Below are 12,448 nucleotides of genomic sequence, written 5' to 3'. Positions count from 1 at the left end.
GCACATAAATTGATCTGGGGCACTTTTTATGGTCCAGGCTCAAAAACTGGTGAAGAGTTGTGATGGTACTGACCCCGAGTCAGAGGAACAGCCTACCTCTGCAAATTAAAGCGACTCAGATCATTGATCTTATGAAATCTCTGCTTCAGACTCATTTCTTCATGTCCTTTTAGTCTTGGACAAACAGGAAGTCTTGGCTTTTATAATACAATCTATTGATATGTTGCTTCTTTTTATTATTTATTAATTAAAATCTTATAAAGAACTTGGCGCAGGTATGGTTGCTTTTAAACATGCAACAACAAAACTGACTCGACCTTTCTATAAAGAATAATAGGTAAAATATGTTTTCTACTTCTTTCAAAGAAGCACCAGTTTCTTTTCTACACAATAAAATCACAATTTCTTCCCCTTTTTAAAGCACATACACATACATTCAAGCTTCTAAATACTGCATTTACAAAGTTAATGAATATGATGAAAGAATTTTGGAAGAATTCCTGCTGGCTTCTATTTTAAGTGATTGCTCATCCAGGTCATTAAAGAGGACAGAAAGTCCTAAAGCAGCCAAAAAGCTTATTTTATTTTTATTTTATTTTTTTATTTTTTTTTTTACTTTTATCAGTGCAGCCACTGTCCCTTGTGTGTAATATTTGCATTAGGTATTCTTTGTGTAATGAGTAGAAAAATGGGTTGAAAGGGTAACTTGTCATAAGATAGTAGACATATCAAGCCCAGCAGACCTAAACTTAGCGCCTCACTGCTGAGACCTGTAATGTTGAACAAAACAGGTTAGATTATTCAGAATTACTAACAGCTTACATTTGTAACTGAGAAGTATCAAATGAAGTCAAAATGAATAAACAATATAAATCTGATGTTTATTTTAAAAGTTCCTCACAATGTATTATTAACTGCAAACCATACCCCCACCCCCCCACCCCGGCTTAAGGTGCATCCAGTTTAAATTATCCATAGTTTTTCTTCTTCTGTCTTTATCTTAAGTCAGTTCTCTTGTTCATCACAGACTGCAGAACTTCCTTAAAGCAGCAGTGTTGCACATAAATACTCCAGTGTGCAGCATACATGCAATTAACAAATTACCCTGCAAAGGAAAGCAAGTAACAAGAAACCTTTGTGGAAAATACAGTTTAACCAGACATTATGATTGCATTTTTATTTATTTATTTCTTGGAAGACGTAAACATATTCAAACAGGCACTATGATATTTTCACACAGACAGCCATGATTTTATACAGCAAATCAGTAAATCATTTTATTGTATGAGTGGAGTTTGCTTGGTTAGCAGCATTTAGTTTGTTTTGTTTTGAAATAGCAGTTAAATGCTAATTTTCTGCTTGATCCATTTGGACTTTTTGAGAGGCTTTTTTATTTTTCTTGTGCTGCTCCCTTTCTCCCAAACATGAGGGGATATGATCTGCTGCACTTTGGGGCTCCACTACATTCTCTGTTGGTCCAAAAAATCTGGAAAAATCAGTATTTTTCTATTCCATTAACTAGTTTGTGGGAATAAACTCTGCGTTTTGAATCCAGGTTTATGAGAAGCTAATGAAATAATCCCCGTATTATGAATTAGTGGGGAGCAGACCTCCTGGTACCCCAGCTAAACTCGATTTACAGTAGATCAGTGCATTTTTTTCATGGTTGGTTTTGTTTGAGAATTTTCACCACAGTAGTTCAACTATCCCTGTAAGCTGAATGCTACTTTGCACTGTCTGCATATGAGAACCCAATGCTGATGCAAGAAGGATTTCTGGGTGACAGACTAAAAAGCGAATTAAGGCTCATTTCTGAACTTTATGGGACTTTCCAAGCAAGAAACCACAATATGGATCTTACAGCCATGTAACAAAACAATAAAGTTGTTCTAATCTACATAAATTCTATAAACAAGTGTAGAAGGCACTTTAGAAATAAATCTGTATGAGATGTTTTATATCAGTTTCAACTGTTCCAGAATCTTTAAAGAATGAGACAACATGACGAGACAACATGACTGAAGAGAGACAAATGATCACAAAGACATCCTCAGAATATGTCTCAATCTGTCCAGAACTAAACAAATAACACCCACCCAGAACACCCCACAAGGGCTTTCAAACATCCATGACCTTTGTATTTGTTTTTGGTGTCTTTCATGCTGGGTGTGTCATTCTGGTGTAACAAAACAGGTTGTGAGGGGCCTTTTACAATTCTGTCAAGGTGCCAGTTGGCTTATAATCAGTCAGGTATAAGAGTGTTAATAAAAGCTTGTTCTCTAATCATTAGAGGCTTTTTTCCCTCTGTGTTTCCAGAAATAATACCCTGAGTAAATGAGATCTAGCCAGACAGCTACAGAACTTTATTATAATTCTCTAAAAAATATTTAAAAAAGGAAAAACTCACATTAACATTGGAGCAATGGGGGGACAGAATACCAATTAAAAGTCTTCATTCAAATAAAAATTAGTCTTTTTATTCTAAAACACAATTCACGTTATGAAAGGTTAGTTAAAGAAGTCTAAAAACTTTAACTCACCTTTCCATTCTGCCTCTGATCGGTTAGATTTGGTTATGAGTTTTCAGGACACCACATTTTCCTTGGATTCCTGCTAATTTAGATCTTCTGGTGAAACTGGAAATTTTGTACATGGTGCAAAAGTTCATTTATTTTAGTAATTCATCTTAAAACCAACATCTGATACAAAACCAGATATTTCAAGCTTTTAGTTGTTATATAAGTGATGATTAAGGCTTACAGTTTATGAAAACCCCAAATCCAAAAATCTCTGACAATTATTGTGAAAAGGCTCAATATTCTAAACTCAAAGTGTCACACTCTAACCAGCTAATGAATCAGAAGCACCTGCAAAGGGTTCCTGAGCCTTTAGATGGTCTCTCAGTCTAAGCTGATTTACTGAAATAAATGGACTTTTGCAACATATTCTAATTTTTCCAGTTTCACAAATATTGCAGTCTGGATACAAATAACTGAATACAAATTGAGGTACAGCAGCTTTCCTCTAAAAGTGGCAAATAAAATATGAGAAAATATTGGTTCGAATAGATGTTTTTAAATATTTGTCCCTAAATTTCATTCATAATTTTTAGCAAAAGGCACAATCTGCTGATCTTGTACATGTCTGTCGCAATAATCTCAGATTATAAACATGTTAACTGCTACTCTTAGGCTAATAAAACAGATGCTACATCAAAAATGAAATTGTAAACAACTTAGACATCAACAGAGAAATATTAGTTTTTGACTCAGATTTTTTGTATGAAGAAGCAAAAGACACAACAGATTTAGGGTCACGGTGTGAAAATGTGTTTCTGATTTATCTGGTTATTTGAAAATTGCATCTGTGTAGCCGAAAATTTGATAGGCAACTTTGATTGCACAAGCTTCACACTTCACAGTAGTTCTATATGATGATAGTAAACAAAGGGCAATGCCCAGTGTAACTTTGCCATTGTCTGTTATTGCTAAAAACTGCAATTTTTGTGAATTTCAACATGTTTTAACACAGTTTCAAGATAGCTAAAACCTCAGTAACCACATGTTAATACTTTTTTGTTTTTTCAAAAACTGAAATAAAAAATAATTACTAGAATTTTTATTTAGTTGTGACAAACGCATCACAAATCACAGACTTTCTCACAAATGTAGCAGAACTTAATATTTTTCTTTCAGTGTTCCATATTGTGTCATTCAGACATTATCCACATAAAAAGTAGAAATTCTGTTTGCTGTCAACTTGAAGCCTTTAATGTTCATAAGCAGTAACAGAGTCTCAGAGACTCGTCCCTAATTACACACTCTGAGCACTAACACTGAACATGGGAGATCATAGAAAAAGTAAACTTTTGGGGTCAACGTTGTTTTCCTTTTAGAAAAAAATCATCTCTTGAATTCAAATTAAAACTTCCAATATACATACCTAGTGAATTTTACATCAACTCAACCCAAACTTGATATGGTGGCAGCTAAGCTGTTTTCAAAAGACACACCTTGGCAGCATAGCAGGGTAATACTGCACCATTTGTGCCGCCAAGCTTGATAGTAATATTAACATAACACCTTCGTGCAACAGAGGGTGATATCATGATTGTGTGTGGAATGTCCGCAAACCCCAGCCAGCAGCAGGATTAAAAACGCTAGTGAACATGAGTCCCTTTCGCATTTGTAAATGGTATCAGCTTAGACGGCAAACTGGAGCGATGCAGAGATCTGGGAACTTCTGGCTAGTAGAGCTGCAGCACAGATCACCAGACAGGGACTATGAAGGACAGCCACGGTTTGGAACAGCTTGTGAAAACAACTTAAGGAGCGTGGCTTAAATTGGGATCAAAAAGAAGTTACATTCTAGCTAAAGGGATGTGTTGACACTAGAGGTGCTGAAAAAAATTGATTGAAGTCTGAATCGGGATTTTTATAAAGATTCAGAATCGATTCACAAAGGTTCAGAATCGATCCCAAGAACTCAAATATTTGGCATGTTACAGGTTCGAGATGCACTTTTGTCTGTTTTTTAATCTTTGTTAGGAGAGTCAGTACTCCGTTTACTTTTGTGGTCCCATAAATTGAGATGATTTATGTTTGAATCTGCTGATAAGAGGGCACTTGAATGTAATTTTTTCCATACTCAGAAATTTGAGAAATTCTCATATTTATTTTCTAAGTTGATAAATGAGTACTCAGGATTACTCGTGTAACTTGTTTCTACACATACTTGAAAAGTATTTGACCATATTACTTTCAAAGCTACTGTTAGGTAACTACGGATTTGTTATATTTTACAAGGTAAGCAAAAATAAATGTTGCCTTTTGGTCAAAATATTGCTTCTGTTTACAGTTTTAGAATCACTTTATTTTACATTGTAAATTTGCATTTTTGGAGCAAATAAAAATGTCCCATAGCTTTAACTAACGTATAACAAAGTAGTTAATCCTGGAGCTGACACTCTTCGTTAAAACTGATTGTGAATTGATTTAAATTGAGAATCGAGAATCGATTCTGAATTGAATCGGCACCCCAAGAATCAGAATCGAATCAAATTGTGAGTTGCTCCAAGATTCACATTCCTAGTGGACACCACCCCCACATCTCTTTTATCCCGCCAACACGTAATCATTCATGAAAAACATGATCGCACTATAATGCCGCCATAGGCTGACCACTTTTGAATGACCAAAGGCTTCCTAGTGGCACAGTTGCTTTTTGATACAGGCATATCCTTGGTCAATGAAATGCCACAAACAGCAAAGAAAACCCTGCAGGACCAATCCAAATCAAGATGGCCGACACAAAAACGACTACAGGTATTATGCTAAATCTTGGTGTTGTAATAGTAAAGCATCTTCTCCATCACAAGCATTGAGCGGTAAGCATTGAGCGGTACCAGGACGGAGCAATAAATCTAAAATGTATCATTATGGGATCTTCTAACTAACTGATATCATTTTTCCCATGTCAATAAATTCTGTAATGAAAAAAATGGAAAGATGTGTGTGGGTTGGCGACATTTGTGTCCCTTTAAGAAGCTGTACCACCTCCAGTCACATGAACGTGAATCAAAGGCCCTGTCCACACGTAGCCGGGCATCTGCCAAAACGTAGATATTTTTCTACATTTTGGCCTGTCATCCACACGAAAACGGAGTTTTTTCACACGAAAACGGATCTTTTTAAAAACTCTGGCCAAAGTGAAGATCTGCGTTTTCTCCGTTTTGGGTTTCTGCGTGTGGACGGACAAAACCGGAGTTTTAAGGTCCGCAACGTCACTTTCCGTGACAAAAAATGCTGACATCACGTGTGCGACCTGTGTTTACACTAGCCGGCATCATGGAAGCCCTCAGAGCTGTGCTCTGTCACTACCCGATCCATCAATTGTCCAAGCGCTTTCTGCTTGTTTGTTTTTGCAAGCGGAATTACTGCTCCTTGCGGAAGACCACAGACGAAGGACGAGGTTAAGAACGGGGGAAGTACTGCCGCCTACAAGTCTGGCATGTCCTTAACAACGTATTTATCCGGGTACGTGTGGACAGTTTGTTTTTAAAACGCGGTGGTGTGGATGCAAGTTTTTGGAGGGGCGGATATTCGTTTTCAAAAAACCCGGCTACGTGTGGACTAGGCCAAAGTAATCCAAGTAATACACACGACAACCCCATCTAGTGGACAACTTTGTTTTTGCACATACTTGTAGTTATCGTCCAATTATCGTTATCGAGGTGAAGTCCTCAATGTACCATAATGCTTTAGACCATATCACCCAGCCCTAAGTGGTACACTCCATCGTTTATCAACACAAGATAATAGTTTATACTTCAGCATGAGAGGATTTTGGTAACGGACGTTCCTTCAAGACCTTCATTTCTACTCGTTTGATCTCAGGCGCTGTCTTTTAAAAGCCTTGATCCTATTTACAGTTCTTTACACTTAAACTACCTCTGGCTAAAAAAACATAACGAATACCATAACAGACAGAATTAATAACAGTAGGCTGAGATTTCCTTTTTGAAATTAAACTTTAAGTCAAACAGCAGTTTACAAAAATAATTTAAAAAAGGGTGCAGGCTGTACAATAAATAACATTATGACCGAAACATGTATTTAGGTTGTATTTACACTTAGAAAACCCCAAGACTCCTGCTGGTTTTCCCTTTGTTCTCACAGATTCATCTTCAGAATATTTTTGAAGACCCGTTTAAAGTTTCCGTTGCAGAGCGGATATATAAAAGGGTTCAGTGTGGAGTTGATGTAGCCGAGCCATATGGTGAACATGTGAAGATCGTGGTGCACACACTCCGGGCAGAACGCCATCACCATGAAAACGATGAAGTAGGGGATCCAACACAGTAGGAAAGCAGCTATTATGAAACCTAACTGCTTGGCTGCTTTGTGCTCCTTATGGATCCTCAGACTCTGTATACGGTGTCGTGATTGGTCGATAAACCTGTGCCACGCTTGTTTGAGAGTCACTGGGTTGTCTGGATCTATTGTAGCATCTTCTGCTCCTTCCTCGGGCCATGGCAGAGCTTGGCTGGGATCGTAGCTGTCGTAGAGCACAGATGTGTATCTCTGAACATCCGACACCTGGCTGCTACCACACACGCCGCTCACTGAGTTCGGCACTGTGACGTGGCATTCATTTAAAGAGGCTTGAAGTTTGTTCTCATTGTTCCCACCTGAGCATGTCACATCCTGCGGTGCTGTTGGTTGGCTCAGGGGAATCTCAGCTTCTGGTTTCAACTCTTCAGGAGACAGAGAGCAGGTTTTAGCTCTGCGTGCCATTCGGAGTCGTTTAGTTGTCATGGTAAGCAGTGACGTCTGTTGGCACTTAACACCTATTTTCCTGTGAGCTCTGAATGGAGCGCCTTTGGTTTTATCAGCATCCTCAAGAGAATAGGTCTGGTCAAGAGTGTTCTGGTCCAGCAGTCGCTCTTTTTTGGATGATTTTATTGACATGTCATTTTCAATCTTTGGTGATTTGGAGTCATTTCTTTGAGGGCTTGGAGCATTTCCTCCAATCTCATTTTCCCCAAATGAATCTACTGGGTGAATGATTCTCTCTCTGTCTCTCAGGTGCTGCCTCACGGCCAAGTAGATATTTGTGTAAAACCACAGCATCAGAATCGAGGGTACGTAGAAGTTGAAAACAGCCGTAATGACCTTAAACCACGTGACAAAACGGAAGTCTGTGTCACACTTGTTCTCCTCCTCGGGTTTCAGGTCGACCCGTGCGAAAGACCTCCATCCTAAAATGGGAATAATCCACATCATCGACAGCAGCCAGGCTCCAGAGATCATCGCGCTGGCTTTTCCCCGTGTTCGATATTTCAGGTATTTGAGCGGCTGTCTGACCGAGCGGTACCGATCCAAACACAGGATGAACAAGCTGAAGATAGAAGCTGTGCTGGCCACGTAGTCCATGATGAGCCAGAACTGGCACACCGCCCGTCCCAGCTTCCACTCATCCTCCAACAGATACATCAAGTTCAGAGGCATGACCGTCGTCCCGACGATCAGATCTGCCACCGACAGGCTGACGATGTACAGGTTCCCCACCGTGTGGAGACTCTTTTCTTTCTTCACAGCATAGAGGACAAGCAGGTTCATTATGATGGTGAGAAGAGAAAGGAGTCCCAGAGAGACTCCCAGAAGGACGTTGTGGAAGTGGTAATGAAGGTGCTCGGTGTGATTGTGCCTTAGAAAGCCACTCCAGCTCCTGTTGCTGGTGTTGAGGTCCAGAGAGTCTTTGAAAGGTGACAGACCAGATTCCATCATGTTAGGTGAGGTGATGACCTCTTCCCATCACATTCAGGACAGATGTTGGTCAGGACTGCTTTAAAATCTAAGATCTGGCTTTAAAAAGTTGAACCAGTATGGGTTTGACAGGTTAAAGCAGAACATGGTGACGGTTGGACCAGTGCTCTATCTTCAGCAACAGTCCTCGTTGCTCGACTGTTGAAAATGCAAACATCTGGAAAACACAAACATGTGGCACATGAGAAACCTTTAAATAAGTACCTTATGACCACTTTTATTTGGGCTAGCTTGCTGTTCTAATATAAATAGAGGGCTGCAGGCAGACAGAGACCATGGCCAACATATTTTTACATCACACACTAAAGAGTCTAAAATCTCCAGCCGTCCTTCTCTTTCACTGTCCAGCTGGCTTGCTTTAACACTTCCACAAGAGGAGGGCAGCGAATCCCATCAAGAGCACAGCAGCAGACGAGCTGTGTGCTTCGCTCTAAGGAGCCGCTAATATGTTGCCAGGGTCTTGTGATGGAGCTCATGATTTTTAGGAGCCTATAGGTCGCCAATAGGAACTGGCAAAAGCACAGCAAGATATTTAATATTAAAACATATCACTGTGGGCCTGGAAAGCACTTATTTTGACAGTTGGGGTATTGATTTTTTTAATGAGAGTGGACTAAAATAAGCTCGTTGCCATGGGTGCGTGTGACGTTCCTGTATTTCGACTGGTCTTTTTTAAGGAATTATTTTTAATTGAACTAATGTGGTGACATTTTTAACCTTTACCCTCTGGCTGATTTGTTGGGTCATCATGAGTTAATGTGTCATTTAGATTCCCGTGACCCTTTATAATGTAACTGAAATATGAAATCATGCAAATATGCAGCAGATCATTGCATCTATCAATCTCTTGATCAGTCGACCTATTGATCTATCGATCTATCTTTCCATTGATCTATGGATTGATCAACTGACCGATCAACAGGCCTGTCTATCTCTATCTATCTATCTATCTATCTATCTATCCGTCTGTCTGTCTGTCTGTCTGTCTGTCCGTCCGTCCGTCCGTCCGTCCGTCCGTCCGTCCGTCCGTCCATCCATCCATCCATCTATCCATCTATCGATCTATCGATCTATCGATCTATGTGCCTGCCAACTCCACTGATGACACAATTAACCCTCTCAGGCTCAAAATAAGTTTTGATAAAAGAACGAACAACTAAGTCCTTCAGGGGTACTTCTGAGTCAAAAAATGCTCATGAAATACGTATGTGGAGTAACCAGGTAGGTTTTAACGTTGCAAATCTGCAACGCCTGCCTCCAGATGGTTAAGATGAAGGAAAAAAAAAAACCTTTCAACCATTTAGTGTTTGGTGAGAAAAAAAACCCAACAGTAGTGGATGGTGAGAGGTTTTCATGGCACATCCGTGACTCATGCTGTCTTCATTTTAATCAGCAGCCTTGACAGAAACAAGGAGAATAAAAAGAAGAACAAAGCCTTCCTGTGTGTTTACATAGAAAAAGTGATGAAAAGGGAAAGGAGTAAAGTGTTGTTGAGGGTTTTTATATCAAGTCTTTCAGTTCTTTTTCAGAGTAAGTGGATTTGTTCAAGTGTAAATGCAGACTGGGAGAAATTCCATCAGCCCTACAAAGCATTTTTGCTGTAAGATAGAATTTAATCATTTTTAAGGGTAAATTAACCTAACATCACGCAGTGTTTCACATTTTTAGACACTCATAAATAGATTTAACTGAAAAAAACTTCACTTTTGTCCTAAATAAATCTGGAATATCTGATTTTGAATGCGAGCTGGAGCAGGTATGGAAACAGCTGTGCATATTTGTGTTGATACTGTAACTGCTTCCGCAAAACAAATGTTTAGAAACGGGATTACTCACCGTGTCAGGCAGGGAACGATATAGGAATAAGGCTAGAGCGCACAGCACGTGCCTAACCTACACTAACCGCTCCAGTGCGACCATCCCTCATGACATCACCAGCCTGTTGGCACTACAAATAAACCGATCGATCCTTGTCTGTCTGTCTGTCACATCACGATGCCTGAGCTTCAAAATGGAACAGAAGTAATCTCGTGTGAATGATTACAGGTCAGTGCGCAAAGAGCCACCTGTTGACTCGCTGCAAAATCCACACAGAAACTTTTCTTTCAGGCACAAAACACAAACACATTTTATATTTTTATGAAAGCTATGACCATGCGGTTGATAAAACGTTACCGTGAACGGATCGATGAGCAGGGAAGTCCTCTTCATTCCAGGCTAATTTCCGCAGGGAAAAATCACAAAACGATGGCGAGACAGACTGGAACTGGAAAGAAGAGCGCCTTCATCCCTCCTACCTCCCTCACCTCGCTCTCTCGGTGCGTTTTCCTCCGTCATTGGGCTGAACTTTGGAGTTCATATGATAAAGCTGTGAATTACTGCTGCTGTAAAAGAAAAAAATCTCGATGCGCGCGTGAAGGTTTTGCTGGCATGGCGCATGAACTACTGCGCAATGATTCAGGGGATGATTCACCTAAATCACAAAAAACTGTGAGCAACTTCCTCCACGCGAATAAATCTGGACTTTACTGTAAAATTATGACACAAACGTTTCTAGAAGTTAATTAGAAATAATTTACTTTGCGCGGAAGTTGTGACGCGTAAAAATAACGCGTCTCCAAGAACACGAGGTAGACTTTCTCAGGTATTTTGCATATAATCTTGCAAAAAAACAAACAAACAAAAAAACAGGACCTTATGGTTAAATATGAAGATAGTTGCTGGCGTATCATTACAATAACTGTCAAAATATATAATATGTCTATAATGGAAACTAGGTGTAAGGACAGAAAATCTTCCAGTCACAACATAGGCAAAATGTGTCCACAAGGACATCCAGCTCCCGCTTTTAAGATGCAGATTTTAAGTGACTGCCATTTTTGTGTTTCGCCTGCTGCTAATTGGGTCTCCGGGTAGCTAATGAGCAAGCAAATTTGTGTTCAGCAGGTTTCAGCTCCTAGTGACAGCCTGGAGTCATTTCATGATATAATGCAGCACAAGGGTGATGTTTGTTTTAATCTGTGGGAAGCTGTGGAGGAACAGACTAGTTCGGTCAGAAATGGAATTAAATGAGAAGACTTGGAGTTTGTGTATGTCTGAGTGGCTTTCAGAGACACATCTAGGTTCTGACTGTCACTGGTGGAGAGCAAATATTTTCCTCTAAATTAAATTTTGCAATCAGGTTTGCAGGTTTTTACACAGGATTGTACGAGGAAAAGAATAACACAAAATAGTTAAAAGCAATCATGACGGGATAATTCTGATCTTTTGAAGTGACTTCTTTTTGTGGGAAGGTTTAGAACAATTTGGGCCTTTGACTGGCATCAGTTTGGAGAAACAGAGATTAGTCAGATTAAAGGAATACTTAGCAACTTTTTCATATTTTTAGATCATTTTCTTTAGCCATGTGCTAAAATGACCATTTACAGGGTTAATGAAAGGCCACCCAGCCCCAGTCACCCCAGTGGCCAGAATCTATGAGCTCATTTATTTCCCAATAGTCCCAACAGAGCAGCCTGCAAGTCTGAAGTTGCAAGTACTTGGTGCCGCAATCTGTCTCCAGCATGTTTCCTTCATGTTTTAGAGATCATGAACACAGCTGATTTGTTAATCTAGTGACAAATCACTCCTCTAGGCATTTAGGGAAGCTGGGGAGCTGTTTCAGCTGTTAAATTAATGTTTTGCTTTCGGTTCTTCAAACAGACACAAGGGAGTACTAAAAGCAAGCCAAAACTGCCTGGTTCCCCTTTACTAAACTGGGCTTGGATCATTGCAACGTTTTTACGCATTCCAAAAACAACTATAACCTGAAAGCATTTAACGCAGTTCATGCAAATGTTATTTTATGAACACTTTCACTATCGTGAAGTTCACATTACTGAGTTATTTTGGGTTTTTGCTAAATAACTAAACTGCTGTTTACTGCTGAAGCTCTTCTAGTCAGAATGTCTTCACAATTTTTCCAGAATAACCATTAAAGACTGAAACAAAATGAAACATTAGACTCGTTTGGGGGACCTCACAGTAAAATTATCGCTATACATTTACATACTGCACCTTTAATGTGACATTGATTAATTCATTTTCAACAACATCTCGAAGGATTTTTCCAGAGATTAACG

General features: G+C 39.4%; 1 protein-coding gene across 1 annotated transcript; it reads right to left on the bottom strand.

Moving 5' to 3' along the window:
• Positions 1–6,552: 6,552 nt before the first annotated feature.
• hrh1 (histamine receptor H1) lies at positions 6,553–8,413 on the bottom strand. Its single transcript, XM_070549378.1, has one exon. It carries the CDS (start codon positions 8,286–8,288, stop codon positions 6,672–6,674), a length of 1,617 nt encoding a protein of 538 aa, XP_070405479.1. The 5' UTR covers positions 8,289–8,413; the 3' UTR covers positions 6,553–6,671.
• Between the last annotated feature and the right edge of the window lie 4,035 nt (positions 8,414–12,448).

The sequence above is a fragment of the Nothobranchius furzeri genome, chromosome 3 (assembly GCF_043380555.1).
Source record: "Nothobranchius furzeri strain GRZ-AD chromosome 3, NfurGRZ-RIMD1, whole genome shotgun sequence".
Taxonomy (NCBI): Eukaryota; Metazoa; Chordata; class Actinopteri; order Cyprinodontiformes; family Nothobranchiidae; genus Nothobranchius; species Nothobranchius furzeri.
Note: the sequence above shows the minus strand (reverse complement) of the source record. Positions and strands in the feature narration are given on the sequence as shown.